The sequence below is a fragment of the Ovis aries genome, chromosome 13 (genome assembly GCF_016772045.2).
Source record: "Ovis aries strain OAR_USU_Benz2616 breed Rambouillet chromosome 13, ARS-UI_Ramb_v3.0, whole genome shotgun sequence".
Classification (NCBI taxonomy): domain Eukaryota; kingdom Metazoa; phylum Chordata; class Mammalia; order Artiodactyla; family Bovidae; genus Ovis; species Ovis aries.
The window spans coordinates 30,720,700-30,742,616 of NC_056066.1; the positions used below are offsets into that span (position 1 = coordinate 30,720,700).

The 21,917-nt window shown below is 40.5% G+C and overlaps 1 protein-coding gene across 1 annotated transcript in view; it reads right to left on the bottom strand.

Moving 5' to 3' along the window:
* CUBN (cubilin) overlaps positions 1 to 21,917 on the bottom strand; it is a 272,612-nt gene that overhangs the window by 57,805 nt on the left and 192,890 nt on the right. The window contains exons 46-56 of the mRNA XM_015099599.3: positions 21,231 to 21,440; positions 20,201 to 20,341; positions 18,084 to 18,265; positions 11,231 to 11,402; positions 9,971 to 10,177; positions 9,318 to 9,467; positions 8,150 to 8,271; positions 7,359 to 7,584; positions 5,574 to 5,761; positions 2,044 to 2,200; positions 346 to 495 (exon numbers count right to left, since the gene is read on the bottom strand). Coding sequence (XP_014955085.3) covers positions 346 to 495; positions 2,044 to 2,200; positions 5,574 to 5,761; positions 7,359 to 7,584; positions 8,150 to 8,271; positions 9,318 to 9,467; positions 9,971 to 10,177; positions 11,231 to 11,402; positions 18,084 to 18,265; positions 20,201 to 20,341; positions 21,231 to 21,440 — 1,905 coding nt within the window. The remainder of the gene's footprint in view (positions 1 to 345; positions 496 to 2,043; positions 2,201 to 5,573; positions 5,762 to 7,358; positions 7,585 to 8,149; positions 8,272 to 9,317; positions 9,468 to 9,970; positions 10,178 to 11,230; positions 11,403 to 18,083; positions 18,266 to 20,200; positions 20,342 to 21,230; positions 21,441 to 21,917) is intronic.

A 21,917-nucleotide genomic window follows, 5' to 3' on the forward strand; every position in this document is an offset into this window, starting at 1 on the left:
CTGTGTGTAGGTACATGTACCTGTGTGGAATAAATGCAAATGAATAAATTAGAAACCATGATTAACATGTAATAGATTTCAGACTTACTTTCTTTAGGCCATTTACATGATGCTTGTGTTCTTAAAGCTCTTGCATTTTTTTATTTTTAACCTCTGGATGGAATATATAGGATGATATGTATGTTCTTCAAATACTGGATGGAATTTTATTCAAGTTTACATCAACTCCACTCTCATATTTTTTCATGTTTTCTTCAAATGGTGATTTTTAGACAGTCTCGGCCTCTACTTATTGCTCGATCATTTATTTAGAACCAACTGTAATTTACATAAAAATAAACTTACCTTCCAGATGGAAAGACACCAAAGTCAAGAGGGTCACGGACAGGGGACTGGCCTCTATGATGTAGGTGCAGTTCATGTTGTTGTCATATTGCTTTGGGTAGTTTGGAGAAACGATATAACCTGAAGGGCTAGTGAAATTTCTCCCACATCCTACATGGGAAGAAAAAGGTATTCTCAGAACATTTGTTCTCCCAGACAGTAACTCCTCATCAGTGAGGAAAGCCTCAACTTTCCTAAGCTCTCTACAGCCAGGGTCCCCAGCCTAATGATCTGAGGTGGAGCTGATGTAATAATAATAAAGTACACAATTAATTTAACGTGCTTTAATCATCCCGAAACCATCCCCCACGCCAATCCATGGAAAAAATGTCTTCCATGAAACTGGTCCCTGATGCCAGAAAGGTTGGGGACCGCTGCTCTAAAGATATATTCTCTGAGACACTCCAAATGGAAGCAATGGCAACTAAAAGAATGGAGCTCTGATTTAAAGATAAGCATGCATGCAAAATTAGAACACTATATTTTTTAGAAAATGATGCAGAAGTTTGGGCTAAGTAGAAATTTTTCCACACGTCCACTGCAAATCTCTCAATTTTAAGACAGTAAAGGATAACTTAGCAAAGATTGAAGAGGATTCAATACACTGAAGTTTTTAAGTACCGTATTATATTATAGAAAAACATGTTCTTCTCATTTACCATTGTAATATGGCTGTAAAAATAATACAGCCTGCTTTATAAAATGGTTAAATTTACTAATCCCAACTCTTTAACAATTTCTCATGTGATTCTCTGGTGTTAGAAATAAAGAGAACTACCCTTTTTTTTTAAGCCAATAAAATGACATTTATTTTTCTATAACCACTAACTAGTTAATCCACACACTCCCTATCTAACATAGATAGAAAACATCAGTATTCTTTTAAACTGTCAGTAACACACACACACACATACACAAATACAATGAACCAAGTGAAGGCCTAAAATCAGGTCTGGGGTGCCTTTCATTAATTCCTTTACACCACCCTCTTATTCATGTCTGGATACCTGTTCACTGTGTCATTTCCTCCAATTCCTTTCATCAAACTTTTCCCTAAACAGTGGTTTGTAAATAGTGGCTACCTGATTTAACTCAGTCAACAATCATAGGCACCGCTGTGTCTCAGTCCTGAGAACTCCACATCTCACTATTCCACCTGGTAGGAGTAGCCATCAGAGAAGGAAGAGAAAATCCTTAAGAAGGTGACTGTCCAGGTTGACTGGGCATGAGAATCATCTGGGTGAGAAACTAAACATGTAAGTCCCTGGCCAGGGAAATTCTGAATTCAGACAAACTTGGGGTGAATCCCGTGTTTTTACAGCCCCAGGTGAGTGTGGCAAGCCAGGTATGCTGATTGGCTACTAATGACGGCCTCCTGGACTTCGGCTCAATTCCTGCCCCACTGAGGATTTCAGGGTCCATTTCAGATATTCGCGAGTGGCACTCAGGCCTTCTACATCATTTCTCTAGTGAGCTACAGTTGAATTCGGTTCCATTCTCACTGAATTGGAAGGAAGGGTGCACTCTCAGGATCAGGTGATTCATTCACCCAAGCCCTTCCCCAGGGTTCTAAGCAACTGTGGAGCAGACCCTCACCTCCCCAGGTCTGCCCGTGGCAGCCTCGCCCTTTCAAGGACCCCCTCGTTCTGTACTACTTACGGCTCACGAAGGAAGCAGAGAAGCCCTGAGCTGGGGCCTCCTGAGACTGGAACACGGCCGTGAAGACGTTTCTGGGCGTGGTGATGGGCCCCGGGGCCACATTCCCGCAGCCTGTGGCTAACAGGGTCTGGCTGGACTCCTGAGTGTCTCCCCACACCTAACAGAGCCAGAAACAGGACTTAATGCCCCAGGCTTTCCCTGGTCAATGGTTAAATGTGCCCAGGCTGGAACACGACGGGCACTCAGATGTATAGAGAGCGAAATATAATGGTAAATAAAATGGATGCATATCTGCAGTATTTTCTTTTGCAAACCATTTAAGCTGTTTTTTTTTTTTGTTTTTTTTTTTTTAATAGCACAGCCCATTCTTGACTCTTCCAAGGAGACTGTGCTCATTTTTGTATAGCTAGGCCATTTCCTCTCGCCTTCTCCTAGTTGACCTGATCTAGCTGAATGTGCCCAACCGCCAACTAAGGATTACCTAGCCCAAGAAGGCAAGAAAGGCATTGGGCTTGGATTGGTCTTACTTGACTACTCAACATTTCCTTTACATTGAATTACTCATTCTAAACTTATCACTTGCAGGAATGTTCCTTGAACAAAGCCATAACACATCAAGCCGTTATAGAAATTTCCATTAGCAAATTGGCCCAGAGGAAGAAGTGTGAGGGAGACCAAATGCAGAGCACAGATTTACTATCAGCTCTTCAAGGTCATATCATTTCAAGTGAGTTTCAAACACTGCATATCCTGCTGTTAGCTTACTGAAGCCAGATTATATTTGCCATGTATGAGATATGGGAGGTGCATGGGGCTGGAACTACTGAGAACAAGAGTGAGGATATTCTGCCAAATATCTAAGATCAAAATAAGCATCAGGAAAGAAATGTACACCCACATTTTCCTAACATCCCCTTTATGTCCTCCCACTTCCTGCCCTTAACTATCCAGGGAAACACTATACAGAAGTTTTCTATCCACCTTCTGTACTGTGTGTATTTTTAACTCCGTAAAATTATAAACATGATTTACTCAGAGATCTGCATATACTCTTTTTAAGGAAAAATGATCAGAGCTAAAACTTTTATGAAAGCATCTCAACTGTTTCAATAAGGAACTTCAAGAATTCTCAAAGGCTTATGCTTTCCTGAAGTCATTAATTATGGATTTGACATTTCTACCTTTTGGCCCAGAACATAGGTGTTATCATGATAATAATGGTAAGGAATTATTAAATATTCATTGCTGCTATGTCAGTCAAGATCTCATTTCATTGGCTCTATGACCTAGAACTCTTAAATATTAGATCTACAAAATGTTACAAAACTGGCAAAAACTTTCTGACTTTTCTTAAGGTTTGTACAGTTCAGCCTGGCTGCATGTGATATTTTATCACTCAAATGATTTTTTTTATTATGTTTATTGAGTACCTGCAGATTCACATACAGTTGTAAGACATAGAGGACTCCCTGGTACACATTTCCCAGTTTCCTCTAATACTGACATCTCGTAAAACTATAATTAATATCATAACCAGGAGGTGGACTTGATGCACTCCACCTACCTTTCTCAGTTTCCCAGTGTCACTTGTGTTCACACATGTGTGTGTATACATTTAATTATACACCAGTTTAGAGAGCAAGTCCCCTACACACGAACCTTCAAGTTGTGAACTTTTAAAGAAGCGAATGTGTGTTCACATGTCCAATCACATAAGTCAATTCACGTGTCCAGTATACACTGTCATTTGCCTGTATCCTCTACAAGTGGTTGTGCTTTCGTGTATTTTACTGTACAGTACTATATAGAGTACAGTGGTGCAGCATTTTTATCTCAAGTCCAGGATGTCCAGAAGCAAGCATAAAAGCAGCAGTGATACAGTTGGTACTATTGTACTTTTCAAGGTACTGTACTGTAAGATTCAGTTCAGTTCAGTTCAGTCTCTCAGTCATGTCCGACTCTTTGCCACCCCATGGACTGCAGCATGCCAAGCCTCCATGTCCATCACCAGCTCCCGGAATTTACCCAAACTCACATCCATTGAGTCAGTGATGCCATCCAACCATCTCATCCTCTGTCGTCCCCTTCTCCTCCCGCCTTCAATCCTTCCCAGCATCAGGGTCTTTTCAAATGAGTCAGCTCTTAGCACCAGGTGGCCAAGTATTGGGGCTTCCGCTTCAACATCAATCCTCCCAATGAACACTCAGGACTGATCTCCTATAGGATGGACTGGTTTGATATCCTTGCAGACCAAGGGACTCTCAAGAGTCTTCTCCAACACCACAGTTCAAAAGCATCAATTCTTCAGTGCTCAGCTTTCTTTATAATCCAACTCTCACATCCATACATGACAACTGGAAAAACCATAGCCTTGACTAGATGGACCTTTGCTGGCAAAGTAATGTCTCTGCTTTAAAGATGTTGGTTTTTTGTGTTTGTTTTTTTGTATTATTTGTGTGAAAAGTATTATAAACCTAATACATGACAGTACTATATAGCCGATTGTATTAGCTGGGTACCTAGGCAAACTGTTGGACTACTGAAAAAATTCTTCAATGCTCAACTTCCTTTATGGTCCAATGAGCATCGAAGAATTGATGCTTTTGAACTGTGGTGCTGGAGAAGACTCTTGAGAGTCCCTTGGACTGCAAGGATATCAAACCAGTCCACCCTAAAAGAAATCAGTCTTGAATATTCATTGGAAGGACTGATGCTGAAGCTGAAGCTCTAATACTTTGGCCACCTGACGCAAAGAACTGACTTTTTGGAAAAGACCCTGATGCTGGGAAATAATGAAGGCGGGAGGAAAAGGGACGACAGAGGATGAGATGACTGGATGGCATCACCGACTGAATGGACATGAGTTTGAGCAAGCTCCAGGAGTTGGTGATGGACAGAGAAGCCTGGCATGCTGTAGTCCATGGGGTTGTGAGAAGTCAGACATGACTGAGTGACTGAACTGAACTGTACTGAATGAACAAATTGGACCTATAAACACACTCTTCAGATGGAACTCATCCATACATAGGGGACTTACTGTACCATCACCTTCAAGATACCGAGCAGCTCAACTCTGAGGCTCCCCAGAGCTGCCACTTCTACTCATTGAGTAATTTATATATTTCAAGTATTGAGTACTATTTATGTTATTGTATCATATCACCGCTAATGCTAAGAATATTCCTACTGAAGTAGGAATTATTCTCTTTATTTTACAGTTGAGTGATTTAAAGCCAAAATGCTTAATTGGCTCAGAGAGGAACATGGAGGCGGTAAATGCAAAGGAGGTGGAGTCCAGGCCAGCATTCTTTCCACTAAAAGGCGTACAGGCCCTCAGAGAAAGAACATAGAAGATGCAACAAAGCATTTTTTTAAACTCCCAGTGGTTGAGGTTTCTCACTTTTTCATTCAAGAAATCCAAGCAGTGCAATTGTCCTTCTCCTACTTTGAGAGCAATGAGTCATTTCTAGTCTAAACATTTACGTTCCTGAAACCAGCTTGGCTCCAATTAAATACACAAGCACACTGACCTTCACAAAGCTGTTCTGACACTGTCCATCCCCACTGGGGATGAGGAAGTTGTTGTCAAAGCTGATCTCCAAGTGTTTACTTTGGTGTGTAATGACTGTCCAGGAACATCTGCTGTTCTCGGGAAAATTCTGAGGCCAGTGAGGGGATCTGATTGTACCATTGTTCGAATGAAGTACTCCACCACAGCCTGAAAAATTGTCATGAAAATAGTCATCACCTTGTGAAGAATGTAACAATTTTGGTAAACCTAAGTCTTTTGGAGAAGACATGTTTCTAAATGAGATTTCAGTGCATCTCTCCTTACATATGAGTCTCTGACCCTTGGGGCAGGTCCACAGCAAGGACTCTCAGCAAATGTAAGGTCAGCGAAGTCACAGGAACCTTCAGTTGTTACTGTTTGGTTACCCCTGTACTGAACTCACCTGATCCCATTAATCCATGCCAAAAAGAGAACAGACTTCCACTCTGTCATCAAATAAGAGCAATAATTTTTACTCCGCTTGAGGCTCTGGTGTATTAATATTTGTGGCCCAACAATCTCAAGCTTTGTTTTTTACTGCCACTAACACATGAAGTGCAAGTCTATACTCATTTGCAATTTTACTCTAACATACATACATAACATGTAATTTTAATCTAACTTAAACAGGAGAAAATGATTTTGAGGAGGGGAAAACTTTTCATTAAGCAATCTGGTTCATTCACACTGAAATGTCAATGGATGAAAATTACATTACAGGGATTAAAAGAAAAAATCTAGAATTATTTTGTAATATTAAAATATGTTCTTACGAGACAACAAAAGAAAAATATATGAATTTAAAACAAAATGAAGTTAGAGTTTTATTTGTATCTTTTGCTTTTTTCCACAAAGAGCTTCCTAATCATCCCCTGACTCTTCTAGAAATAACTGTCTTCTGTGATATTGTACGGCTATGATGGGATCCTAACAAAAGTATCCAATGCAAGTCTTACATTTTCTGGGGAGTTCCATGAAGTTCATAGTTTGCAGGTTCAACAATTAATCCTTTGAAATCAGATCTGTTATGTCTTGCCCTGTACAGAGCATTCATTCTAAATCACAAATGTTGTCTTGTCACTTTGCTGCTGAAAACGCTTCAGCTAGCTCCCCACTGCCAGAGGGGTAATTCAGAAGCCAAGGCGCTTCAGGATGTGGTGGTGGTGGTTTAGTCTCTAAGTTGCGTCCGACTCTTGTGACCCCATAGACTGTAGCCCGCCAGGCTCCTCTGTCCACGGGATTCTCCAAGCAAGAATAGTGGAGAGGGTTGCCATTTCCTTTTCCAGGAGATCTTCAGGAAGTGGATGACTGCTTTTCCTGCCCTCAACTCACTACTCTGCATCCTGCCTCCAAGCTCAAAATACTTTAAACTGCTTGTGATCCCAGCATATATTTTCTACTACTTGTGATTCCCAAGCTGTGCCATGGCCTTTTGCCTACGGAGGCAACATGGTAGAAGTATTTAAGTCAGAGTTTCTGGGCTCTGCTGTCTTTACTCAAATCTCAAGTCTTCTGATTATCAGCTACACCACTTGGGCAGATTATCAACCCATTTATCCTGCTCCCACCCATGCAAGTGGAGAAAATGTGGATCAATAGTGAGTCTTCCTTAGAGGGTTGTTACATGAGATGACATGTGTAGTGTAAAAATTTAGAATTGAGTCTGACAGAGTAGGTACAAAATATAGACTTGCTGGATTAGTTAGTAAATTTTAAAATGACATTGATGATAAAAGACAGTAAGTGCAGACAGTATTTCTTTTACCTAAAGTCTCTGAGCTCCATGTAGCATAAAATCCACCATGTTGTATCGAATGGTCTGTATTAAAAATCACCACCAGTTGGTTGGAACCTGACTGGATCGTCCCTGGATTTAAAATTCCACAGTAGTGTCCTATGATGGGTGATCCAGGAGAACCACCATTCCTCACAGTGACTGAGTCCCAGGCACAGTTCTCATGGGCTTCAATGTCAAAATCAGTGAATGTCAGCTGCAGGAGAAAAGAGAAGAAATGAGAAAACACTCTGAGTTGTAAATGAGCCTGTCTATGTAGAGTTAGACTGAAGTCCTTCTTCATCCTTTCATTTTAATTTATATAATTTTGTATTTACATATCTTATTTCATTCTCCTTGCCCTTCCCTACTTTTTCTCATTGAAGTTTCTCTGGGAAATTTTGAGAGTGAATATTTCTCCCAGAATGGGAGTCATTAGGATCATATTCAGTCCCCTTAGCTGGGATGGCAACTTATATTAAGAACATGAAAGCGTCTCTATTCCAGATGGAGAATGGTCTTCTACAGAGAGCTTCTCCTGTGTTTGAAAAAGAATGGAATATAATTCATCCTTCATTAATTGTAAATGTCTAGATGCCAATGTACGTACTCCGATCAGAGAATTTTAGGGAGAAAATGATTTGATGGTAGGATTAAAGCCTATTCTAATCACTTGCTTATTAAAAACAAAACAAAACAAAACTCTGTCTCCAACCAGGACACAGTACTTTCGTTGTACAGTTTCAGAAGGATTGATATTTCACCCACTCGTCAGTACTCACATTGATGGTGTGGCCTTGTGGGGCTTCCAACAGCCAAGAACAGTGGGTCAAGCTGTCGTACGCAGCTGGATAGTTGGGGCTTGAGATCACTCCACTGTCACCTATCTGTATTCCACCACAGTCTGAAATTAGATTTGTAAACTTCTCAATAAGATAGGACAAAACCCACAAAATTCTGTAAAGTCAAAGTAAATACTATTTATAGCCATTGTACTTTATGATTTTTCAAAAAGGGTAATAAATGGATAAATAGATGAAATTAGATGAAAGCAAAGTAAAACTGAAAGGAAAAAGGAAAAAGATGGAAGATTAGAAATAAACAGAATCACATAATGAAGGTGGGCTCAAGTCTGATACAAAGGAGAAGGAAGATGTATGAACCAAAAATGGCAAAAACTTGGATGAGCATAGAATAAATGCAATAAATGCACCTGACAATAAATGCACTCGGGACAATGTAAAGAACATTGGCTTTCTTGAAAAAACTTGGCCCATGAAAACACATGTAAGCTTGAAGAATATGACCAGTACCATAACTAAACATTTTGTCCTTTGACAATAAACACATGCACTGTAGTCAGCTATCAAAGTGTAAAAGTTGAAAAAGTTAGAAAAAATTTTCTAATTTACAAAAATACATTTTGAAAGCATAGTATGGTATGATGTTCCACAGAAATAAAAATGCTTCCAGATGTCTGACACTTTTCTTTCAATCTGATGGAGAAGAACCAATTGGCAACCTGGTTGACTGAGTGGATAAGAAATCTCACTCCTTTCCCCAGTCAGCTGTTTGCCTATAAGAACTGGCTATATTGTCTGCACTGGAGAACATTACGCATGCCCTTGGAAAGAATATGTATTCCACTGTTGTTGCTGGAATTGTTCTGTAGATGCCAGGTTAAGTTGGTTGTTCAGAGGCCTTATATATCCTTGCTAGTTTTCTGTTTAATTGTTATACCAATTAAAATATTATTTTGAGTTGTCTGAAAAAAAAAGAACTCGGTAGAAAGCGTAAATAAAAATGTCTGATTGACAGTACCAACAAAACCAACAAATAAACCTAGAAATAAATCTAACAAAATACATGTGAGATCTTTCTAGAAAATATAATTTAAAAATCTATGTATTGTTTTATCACTAGAGTTGGAGAGCTTATCATCAGTCTTACCTGTAAAGGAATACTGTGCATGGAATCCAACATGTTCTACACGCTCATTGGTGACAAAGTGTATCCATACCTCTGGATAAGGTATAACCAATGGCATTCTAGGTTTTGAAGATCCACAAAGTCTCCATATCAGAAGCCCATCAGCATTACCTGAGCAGAACAACACACCAAGTGTCATTTATATAACTTTTGAAAAATATATTCAACAGATTCAATCAGAATAAATAATAATAATAATAAAACATTTCAAGCTATTCACTGATGCACATTTAAATTCTGATTTAGTAGCAGACATTTCACAAATCCTTCTTTCTCAAATACAAAGGAACCTCTTTATCCTAGGCACCATTTTGTTCCAATTCATGTTTTCATAATTATTTTTTAGCATATATTTAAACAGAGACACAATTGGTAAAAAACTTAAAAACCTAGGGTCTAGCTGTCAACACTGATCCATCTCATTCCGTTTATGGGAGATATTGTCCTCAGCTGGACACATGCAGAATGATGGTTTTGTCTGAACAGTGTTCTTCTGGACCTTACATATATCCATTACAGTCCTTGACTCCCTTCAGTGGGAGGTCACTGGTCTCCAGGCAAAAGGAGAAAGTTGTAGATATGAATGGGAGAATGTGTTCCTTGATTGGACTCACCTACTCGGAACTCAAGGACATCTGATTGACAGTCTTGGTGAGTTTCTAGATAAAAGTCCTCAAAATGAATGTAAATGGAGGAATTGCCCTGTTTGGGGTTGCTGAGCATCCATTCACAGTTTAGGTTTCTTGAATAATTACTGACTCCATCATAGCCAGGAGAAGTAAAGTTTCCTTCGGGGAAACTTGTAAGGGACCCACCGCACACTGAGGAAACAGAAGGTAACAAAGACTAGTTGTCAGACTCATGCCATAGGAGAAGATACACATGTGACAGGAAAAAATAACTGTAATAACCACAGCAGTCTTTTTATTGCTTTTGATTTGTTTTTCCAGATGAAGTCAGGGTTGTGGGCAAAGGGCTGGCTCATCACACCAACTACAGAAGTTGTTCTGTGGGTTTAGAAAGAAAGATGCACAGAAATAAGCATTTCCTTTATTTCCCTGAAGGTGTAGATTAGGTGAGTGAGGTTTGGCTAAGTCAGTATCTTCTAATATGAGCCCACTGTTCACTAATATTTCATTTAAAGTAAAATCCAAATATAATGGTGGCTGTGGTGGCTTCTGATTAGGAATCCTCCACTTGACCTGAGAATTTAATTGAATAAAACAGATAATATTTAACACTGGCATTGCAATGAATTTGCTCCTTTTAAAATGGAATGAATATTCTTCGTATCAATGAAATAAAGGGTTTTTTTTAAAAAAAACTCAATTCCACTCTTTCTAAAGTTTAAAGTTCTTAGATAATAACACCAATCCAGAAAGTAGGAGGATATTTATAGTAGAAAGGTCATTATCTTGCTTAATTTTAAATATCATATGTGAACCCCACATTCATGTATGCTGGAAGTCTGTATCTGGATAGATGGATGACTAAGAAACAATACAATCTGTCTTCAGCTGCATTAGTTACCCTCTGGGAGTAAGCTACCTTCCAAGGGATCTCTGTCCTTTTCCAGGACAGAGATCTGACCAAGGGCTGTGGGCCTGGCAGTTGTCTATAATGGTGACACCAGATGGGACTAACTTTTCTAATTCGCAATAGCAGTTTTCTTTCCAAAATTAGAAGTTTTAGTCTTTTGTTTTTGGGCTTTTTGATTGGGTTTTCTAGCTGGTTATGTTTGTCTTTCATGGAAGATGCTAGGTGTAACCCTGTTCCTCTGAGGGGAACACAGGTGACTCCTCTGCTTGGCAGCAGCTGCCGGGCACTTGCCATGTAGACTGTGACACAGGCGTATTCATAGCTGCTGCTATTACCTGCATCTTCACTGGATGTGTAGGAGGCAGTGAAACCGCTGTATGGCCTGGACCCGTCTGTGAAATAAACGACCTTCATCATATTTCCTGAAGATTCGATCTCATTGCTGCCATTCATGCTCCTGCACAGTTTCTCCAGCTGGGGTGAGTTACTTCTAATGCCATTAAATACCTGTTGAGAAAAACAGTTTAACCTTTAGACAGAGCCCATCTTACTGAGTATTTCCTAGGAGTTTATGTTCCCAGCATAGATATGCTTCCTTCTAAGGAAACTCTGAGCTAAAATGAATTATTTCACAATGTGGGCACTTGACCTACGGTCACAAGCCACCGCATCACCCACAGCGCATTTTGTGCCCTCAGGGTCATTGCACAAAAATGGAAGCATTGCAGTCATGCCCTCCTGCCACATAGTGACAAACAAAAAACTGCTGTGCTCTTTGCAACTGGAAACTGTGCTCAAAATGTAAAGCGGCTATGCTAACATGCTTACGTCCTAGTTCACAGAGTTCACTGGGGAGCAGTTTTTCTTAGCAATGTATCAGGACCTTTGACATCAGCAAAGAGGGTTTAAACGTTAGTCTCTGATGAGCTGAAGTATAGAAGAACTCGAATATTTTTAAATGCCTTGAAAAGTGATTTTAAAAAATCAATCTCAATATAATAGTTCTTTCCTAATTACTTATGCATTCAAAGCTTCAACTTTCTTGCAAGTTTGAACTTTCAAAAATGGATTTGAGTATTGTGGACTCCAAAATATAACTCCAGTTATGCACATGGTAATGATAATTGGCAAAATATTCTTCCACTTCTGTCCAAAACCAAGTAGATATCTAGGATAGCTCAAGAAAGATCTAGAAGTAACTAAACAGTAAATGAAAGAGTGAGTGACAGTTCTGCTTTTAAAAAGGATCGGAATGGCTTACAATTAGGAATAATGAGGCTGGATATGACATTAAGAGCTATGCAGGTGGATACTGTATTCCATACAAAAGCTGTATGCTTTTCTGTCTACTGTGATTGATCATCAAATGTAGCTCTTTGGGGGCTTCTGGTTTAAAGTGTCTTCCAGCTTGTAAGAATGGACTCAAAATTTCTTATCATGTATTGAGCACAAACAACATGCCAGACTCTACTAATAACCCCTTGGATTACCTCATCAAACTAGCAAACTAACCTCTCAGACATACTATATTACCCCTGTTTTCCAGGTTAACACACCAGAATTCAGAAAGATAATGCCACTTGCCTCAGTTTAAAGAGCCAGTAATAATAAAATTGGGATACAAATTATGCCTCCGATTCCAAACCATGAAACAATGCATAGGAAACAGGAGAGAAGTATTTCAATAATTCTAAAAACAGGAAAGGGCAACACATTGCCAGAATCAAAAGGTATTATTTGCAACTACAAGGATAGTATGTGCAAAACTATGATCAATGGGCTTTGTCTCTTCCCCAGCATCTGCCCTGAGTGTAAAATCACAGTGACTAAGAACTGTGAGGCATCATTTATCATGCAAACCCCCGCTTTTAGGAGGAACAAGACGGCTGTTTCCACATTCCTCCTCTACTCCTCTTTGAACTGAGAAACTGAAACTCTTGGAAAACAGTGGGGTAAGAAGTAGGTATGTGACATTCAGGACATAAAATGCGCTAAAAGCAGGGGCATTCGGCTCACTGTTCTGCACATAGGATGGTGTGGCTTTCCCACTTCTCCATCCAGGCACAGCGTGAGACAGGCAGCCAGTCTGGAGGAATGGTATGCTTAGGTCACTGCATGAGGTATCGGTCTGGAAGTGGCTTGCTCAAAGCCACCCTTGAGCAACCTGTAGATCTCAGGAAGAGTTCCTACTCCTTCCTTCCTTTGGTGCTTCCTTTCTTTCAGTCAAGTTCTCAAGCAAATAAAGGATAAATAGAAGACAAGCCACATCCTGTTGTTTGGAGCAGAATGAAGAGGAAACAATTACAAGCATGGAACTCATAAAAATGTATTTCAAAGAAAGGAATGTGGACATTGTATTTAAGATTCAGAAATTTATTCTGAAAGTGATTATTTGATGCTTTAACCTCAGGGGTGAGGGGTGGGGAAGACCTGTAATATGACATTTGTGGTTTCCCCTGATTTAACGGTCAGAAACCCCCTTCCCACCCCTCCAGCACCCCCCACACCTCCCTGGCCATGAAGCCCAGAAGTTGATGGCTCCAATCACACAGAGAGATCTTCCCATCACCTTTTAGTACTTAATACTTAAATAGGAATGAAGAGTCAAGGGTCAGTAGACATTTAGGCCAACAATCAACGTAAAAGTCAGAGACCAATATAAAAGGAAAGAGGGACTTGAAGAAGACTGACTCCCAAAAAAGGCAATAAAGAGTTTCAAAATTATGATTAATATAATTTGACATACATAATACAGTCAAAAGAACAAGGATAGAATAAAGATAATTGCAGATATACATGTACTCAAAAACGTTGTCACCCATGCCTATGTCCTTAGAGAACCACAAGAGGCTATGCCTTACCTCAAAGAGGAAATTAACCAAGAACAGGAAACACATTATCATAAAGCCAGGTATCCTGTCCATGAGATGGATGAAGAAACTTACAAATATGAAGATGAAGGGAAATCTGAGCATGGCAGTAGGAATCAGACTTGCAGCTGATAGGCAAAGGCTCAAGGATGATATTTCTAAGGAAAATGAATGGAACAGATAACAGTGTTTTATCATATAAGGTGGGAATATACACCTGGAGTATGGAATGTGTGGAAGAATTAGTGACTAAAAAGCCTTTGACTATGTGGATCACAACAAACTGTGGAAAATTCTTCAAGATATGGGAATACTAGACCACCTGACCTGCCTCCTGAGAAATCTGTATGCAGGTCAAGAAGCAACAGTTAGAACTGGACATGGAACAACAGACTGGTTCCAAATCTGGAAAGGAGTACGTCAAGGTTGTATATTGCCACCCTGCTTATTTAACTTATATCCAGAGTACATCATGCGAAATGCCGGGCTGGATGAAGCACAAGCTGGAATCAAGATTGGCGGAAGAAATATCGATAACCTCAGATATGCAGATGACACCACCCTTAGGGCAGAAAGTGAAGAGAAACTAAACAGCCTCTTGATGAAAGTGAAAGAGGAGAGTGAAATAGCTGGCTTAACACTCAACATTCAGAAAACTAAGATAATGGCATCCGGTCCCATCACTTCATGGCAAATAGATGAGGAAACAGTGGAAACAGTGGCAGACTTTATTTTCTTTGGCTCCAAAATCACTGCAAATGGTGACTGCAGCCATGAAATTAAAAGACGCTTACTCCTTGGAAGGAAAGTTGTGACCAACCTAGCTGTTGCTGCTAAGTCACTTCAGTTGTGTCCGACTCTGCATGACCCCACAGACGGCAGCCCACTAGGCTCCCCCGTCCCTGGGATTCTCCAGGCAAGAACACTGGAGTGGGTTGCCATTTCCTTCTCCAATGCATGAAAGTGAAAAGTGAAAGTGAAGTCGCTCAGTCATGTCCGACTCTTCGCAACCCCATGGACTGCAGCCTACCAGGCTCCTCCATCCATGGGATTTTCCAGGCAAGGGTACTAGAGTGGGGTGCCATTGCCTTCTCCAATGACCAACTTAGACAGCATATTAAAAAGCAGAGACATTACTTTGCCTACAAAGGTCCGTCTAGTCAAAGCTCTGGTTTTTTCAGTAGCCATGTATGGATGTGAGAGTTGGACTATAAAGAAAGCTGAGCACTGAAGAACTGATGCTTTTGAACTGTGGTGTTGGAGAAGACGCTTGAGAGTCCCTTGGACTGCAAGGAGAGCCAAATAGTCCATAATAAAGGAAATCAGTCCTGAATATTCATTGGAAGAACTGATGCTGAAGCTGAAACTCCAATACTTTGGCCACTTGATGCAAAGAACCAACTCATTGGAAAAAATCCTCATGCTGGGAAAGATTGAAGGTGGGAGGAGAAGGGGACGACAGAAGATGAGGTGGTTGGATGGCATCACCGACGTGATGGACATGAGTTTGAGTAAGCTCCGGGAGTTGGTGATGGACAGGGAGGCCTGGCATGCTGCAGTCCATGGGGTCACAAAGAGTCAGACACAACTGAGCAACTGAACTGAACTGAGCATAGAAAACAACACACACACACACACAAAACCATGAAAGTATAAAACAGGACACAATTATTATTTGGAAAATCAAAAGCAAATGGTACCAGTGCACAATACTTCATTTAAATGGGAGTGACGTTTTCATAGTCATATTAATGTAAACCCCGAGTAACAATTTAGGCAAAATCAGTGACAGGAGTATTTGGGGAGGTAGTTGGGGCAGTAACTCAATTGCGAGTACCCCCATGTACATTTGTGGTGATCCTGGGGTGGTTTTTGAAGACAGTTAAATCCTCATCTTCCACAGTTGGATGTGGATAATGTCTAAGACAAAAAAAAAAAAAAAAAGAACTAGCAGCATAGGAACATTATTTTGAAATAATGACATAAATATCAAAAGATGTAGCTGAATGAGTAGAAAAGGGTGCCTTTGGCATTTATTATTCAGAGATGGGGAAATGACAAGCAGGACATGATTCAGAATTTGTGCTTGATGCTGTAAATTTTATTATTTGAGCTTTGAAACTATGACTTTTCTTATTATCTTTCCTGTAGGGCAGGTGAGTGCTCTGTTGGTAAGATTTCTAATGATTATGTTTCAATATGATCTCAAAGGAAAAAAGACTTTTAGCATAAACCTCAAAATTCTAGTAATGATTGTGTGGGATTCCAAGTATTTTTATGTTTTTTATTTTCTCAGCCCTACAAAAATGATTCAATAGCATTCATTGCATTTATGTTGAGAAAAAATTGATGAAAATTTGTATAGAAATGAATTTCTGTCACCTAAATACATAAGAAAATGCTTCAAAATATGGTATAGTGGGAGTGGTTAAATTTTTTTCTACTTCATTCTTGTTTCTGTATTATTCCTTCAACAAGAAGAAAAATGTTCCTTCAAAAATAAGCAAGCTTGGTCTAAAATTTCCTGGCTTTCAAATAAGAGAAAACACGCTGGGCTCCATAATTCTCAATATTTGACAGAAGACAACATTTTGGTCCTTCAGATATTAGATCTAAGAAGCAAAATCTGAAGTTTGAATATGATTATTTTAGGGCAATACAAACAGTAACATACAGCGATGTTTCATATTTTTGAAATTCACTATTCAGCAGGAAACAATGAAACGAAAACAAAGGTGGCTCATTTTTAAAAAGGAAAGTGACAGTCCTTTAACTATTGATTGATTGAACAATCGCTGTGTTTGTTATGAGTGAGGTACTGGGGATTTATCAGGGAACGAAGCTAAGGGCACGTCCCTGTGAGCGGCACTTACGTTCTAGTCTGGGCAGCAGACAATATACAAACAAATAAATACATGGACTATGAGCTGTTGTGAAGTACTGTGAAACCAGTAATGCAAGAAAAGGGCCAGGCCAGAGTGCGGCGGGGTCTATTTAATGAAGGTACTTAGGGAAGGCTTCTCAGATCTAGTCATCTGAGCAGACGTTGAATGGACTAAGGGCATGAACGAGCGAGAAGGAGCATTCCATGCAGAGGCAATAGTACATGGGAAGTGGTTAAATGGACATGGTAGCCCAAATGAAAGAATAGAAAGGAGGCCAGGGTGGCTGGAGAGGAGGGGAATTTGAAATAAGAACATGGATAAGAGAAGGAAGGAGCAGCAGATAATGCATGGTCAGTTGGGGCATTGTGAAGATTTCAGATTTCCCTCCAAGTGAGATAAAAGGTCATTAGACGATTTTCAAGGAAAGCAACATGGCCTGATTTAGGTTTAAACTCATCACATGGGCTGCTGTGTTGAGATGCAGAGAGACAAGGGCGGATGTAGAGAGACCAGTTGGAAGTTATTGAAATAAATCTGAATGAGTAGTGATGGTGATGGTTGTGGATGTAAGGAGAAGTGGTTAGTTTCTGGATTTCTTATAAACATACAGTGAACAAGACTTGTTTATGGATGCAGTATAAGGTGAGAGAGAAAGGACTTCAAAACAGACATCAAGGCTTTGGACCTGAGCAACCACAAGTCTCGAACAGTTATTTAGTGAGATAAGAAGGACTGGAGAAACGGGAAGCTGGGTGGAGAAATAGACTAATATTCATCCATAGTCAATGTAGTATATATGCATCTATGTGTCACTTCACAGTTCACACTCAGGGATTTCATTTGCTTTCTTAATCTCAAAGCTGGGCTTGGCAACCTCCAGACATCTGCCAGCAAACAATAATTAGGCAGGATCACCCATTTGCTTTGGAGAAGGCGATGGTACCCCACTCCAGTACTCTTGCCCGGAAAATCCCATAGACAGAGGAGCCTGGTAGGCTGCAGTCCATGGGGTCACGAAGAGTCAGACACGACTGAGCAACTTCACTTTCACTTTCACCCATCTGCTTAAAACTTTTGGCGGTGGCTTGTTCTGTCACTCTAGTCCCAGTTAGTTATTTGCTACCCGAAGGCTTAACTTTTCTGTTTTCCATATGTAACGGAAATGATTTTCCATATATAATGATCATTTGCTTTAAAATGTATCCTGCCCATGACCCTGACATAGGCTGAGATAACTGTCTCTTAAAACAGCTTTTACAAATATTTTGGCCAACATTTACTGTGACTTTGTTTTATCTAAAACACTCAGAATTTGTGTGAGATACAGTTGACGCAGGGGAATATTCCTAACCTAGTTTTCTGACTGTGATTTATGGGTCAATAAGCTCCTTAAACAATGGACTGTAATACCCTTGGCTGCAGAGGACACTTACTGTCACATGCTCACTGCTGCAGAATGGATGGGCTTCCAGCCTCAGGCTGTCAAAGGTGAGGGTGACCCTCCTCCCTTCCTGCACGGTGATTCTCCACTCACACATCCAGCCATGAGGGTTAGGGTTCTGGTAGTTGGGAGAAGTGAATGTTCCAGAGGGGCCCTGGAGATCCCCACCACACCCTGAAGGGAAAACAAAACATAAACAAGAAAACTTCCAAATTGATCCTATAAGGAATGTTCTCAAAAGTAAAGCATTTTTTTTATTGCCCCATTGGACAAAATTATTGCTCTTATTTATCATTGTAAGTATGCAAGGACTCTTTCTGATACTTAATACTTAATCTCTGCTTTCATGGATCATAGGTCTTCCCTGGTAGCTCAGCTGGTAAAGAATCCGCCTGCAGTGCGGGAGACCTGGGTTCTATCCCTGGGTCAGCAAGATCCCCTGGAGAAGGAAATGGCAATCCACTCCAGTATTCTTGCCTGGAGAATTCCATGGACAGAGGAGCCTAGCGGGCTACAGTCCATGGGGTCACAAAGAGTTGGACACGACTGAGCGACTAACACTTTCACTTTCTTTCCATGGATCATATTGATAGTGCACTGGCAGCCGTTTGTCATCATGACCGAAGAACTATGAGAGATCAGTAAGTGTAGTAACCGTCAGAGTCTGAAAGCAAAGGCTCAAATGATCATCCAGTTTTTCCATGACAAGGTCTTTATTTCACCTGAGCTTGTCTGGGAGTTTGGAACACAAATCCTAAATGACTGGAGCAATAAGGGACTGGCCTTCTTCAGATGAGACGTGGTGAAGGCTCTCACCTCCTCGCACCCTCTCAGCATTAGGTCCTTTGCTTTGTAGCACGGATTGCATTTGTGACACTTCATTTATTGGTATGACCATCTGATTACTGTCTACCTCCTGCTAGACTACTGAGGTCCAAGGAGACAGGGGCCACGGTGTCTTGTCCAGCTTTTTTAACACCAATGCCTAAGCAGAGTGTCTATTCAGTATAGCTGCTCAGAAATATATTAATATGTATTATAGTAATACATATTATTGGATTGGCAAAAAAAATTTTCGTTTATTTTTCCCATAACAGCTTACAGAAAAACACAAATGAACTTTTTGGCCAAACCATTATTTATATATATGTATCAATATATATGCATCACTAAATATATATTGATACATAGATTTATATATATGTATATATGTATCGATACATATATTTACATACATGTATGTATGTATCGATACATATATATAAATATATAAATAATGGGTTGGCCAAAAAGTTCATTTGTGTTTTTCTGTAAGCTGTTATGGGAAAAATAAATGAATTTTTTTTGCCAATCCAATAATATGTATTACTATAATACATGTTAGTAAATGAAGATCATGACATCTGGTCCCATCATTTCATGGGAAATAGATGGGGAAACAGTGGAAACAGTGGCAGACTTTATTTTTGGGGGCTCCAAAATCACTGCAGATGGTGACTGCAGCCATGAAATTAAAAGACACTTACTCCTTGGAAGAAAAGTAATGACCAACCTAGAGCATATTGAAAAGCAGAGACGTTACTTTGCCAACAAAGGTCTGTCTAGTCGAGCCTATGCTTTTTCCAGTGGTCATGTATGGATGTGAGAGTTGGACCATGAAGAAAGCTGAGCACCGAAGAATTGATGCTTTTGAACTGTGGTGTTGGAGAAGACTCTTGAGAGTCCTTTGGACGGCAAGAAGATCCAACCAGTCCATTCTAAAGGCGATCAGCCCTGGGTATTTTTTGGAAGGACTGATGCAAAAGCTGAAACTCCAGTATTTTGGCCACCTCATGTGAAGAGTTGACTCATTGGAAAAGACTGTGGTGCTGGGAGGGACTGGGGGTAGGAGGAAAAGGGGACGACAGAGGATGAGATGGCTGGATGGCATCACCGACTCGATGGACATGAGTCTGAGTGAACTCTGGGAGATGGTGATGGAGAGGGAGGCCTGGCGTGCTGCGATTCATGGGGTTGCAAAGAGTTGGACATGACTGAGCGACTGAACTGAACTGACCATGATATATATACGTGTGTGTGTGTACTTTTTAAATGAATCAACAAACTTACCTTCCAAGCTGGAGTCAAACCGTATTCTGAATCCTGAGGCAGAGAGAGAGCCGTCCGTGACAAACCTGACCAAAGCAACATTGCTGGAAGTGTCTATGCTGTTGGGAATGCTGCTTCCACAGTATCTGCCCAATAATGTACCTGTGAGAGTGAAACAAGAATGGAGCATGTGTGAGTCCAGGGGGCTGATTCTACTTAACCTCTACTTGAGATACTTGGCATTCCCGAAGAAAATAATAATAGATAAGACCCTGCCCAGGAAGAAATGGTGAGCTCTGGCAAGAGAAGTAGGTCAAACATGAATACAAATTGATATATTCAAATATATGAAGATGAGTGACAAAAACAGCAACCAGGTAGGACCAAGAGCATCAGCACAATGAGGAAGGTTGGCTCAGCTGGTTGTGAAATGGTCCAAGGAGACAGAGTGGGAAGCATCCATCTCATACTATTTCCACGGTGTACCACCCTTTTTAAAAATTAAAAAAATTTTTTTGGCTGTGCTGGATCTTCATTATGGCACACAGGCTTCTCTAGTTCCACTCCATAATGTGTAGGCACAGTAGTTGTGGCATACAGGTTTAGCTGCTCCATGGCATGTGGGATCTTAAATTCCTGACCAGGGATCAAACTCGTGTCCTCTGCATTGCAAGGTGAATTCTTAAACACTGGACCGCCAGGGAGGTCCCAGTATATTCTCCTTTCCTCTCCTTCCCTTACAGGATGCCCCTCAAATATCTAGCTGTGGCCCTGGAGGCTCCCCTGGAAGAGAGTGCCTTCCCACAGTGCTCTCTCAGTGTGGTCCCAGGATAAGCTCTACAATGACCCCTGGGCTTTGGACACCACTGTTTCTTGGGTAAGAAATGAGGGAGAGAAACGCTGAACAGTCCATAGCTAACTGATCTGCACTTCTTTGTTTCTGTAAGAAACAAACTCCTGCCTTTCTTGGAAATGAGGGTATTTCAGAGGCTGAATGAGTAACAGGTGAAAACAGACACCTCCCAAAAGACAGTAGACATATTTCACCGACCAGATGTATGGTTTTCCCAGATTTCCACAAAGTCTCTTTCACAGCCAGATGAATTCTGAAGGTTAAAGTCTTCAAAGTGGATGGTGAGATAGTGTCCCAAGGGTCCCCGGAGACGCCACTCACAGAATAAGTCATCTGTGTATGGCTGTGTTGGGTATCCGTTGCTCTCGATGACACCGCTTTGCCCTGTCACTGCTCCCCCACACGGGGCTGCAAAAAAAGAGCAATATGCTATTACGGTTTCTTTAAAATTCAGCCAGCACCTTGAAAAGCTTTTCGGTGCCAAGTGAATATAAACTGAAGTTTTAAAAAATGGTGGAAATGTTTAGTATGTGCTTCCCTTATATGAAATCTGCTATCGATGTACAGAGAAATGATACCACAAGTCCAATCTAATAATGGGAAAGGGAAGATGGAAAGACTGCTGAATGGCATATCCTGTGATGTCTCATGAATTCTCTCAGGACACTGTATAAGAGCTGCTAATTGCAATCAGGTTTCTTTCCAGAACTAACTGATAGATTGATAAGAGCTGCCTAGCAGTCTGGAGAAGGCAATGGCACCCCACTCCAGTAGTCTTGCCTGGAAAATCCCATGGACAGAGGAGCCTGATGGGCTGCAGTCCATGGAGTCGCTAAGAGTTAGACACGACTGAGTGACTTCACTTTCACTTTTCACTTACATGCA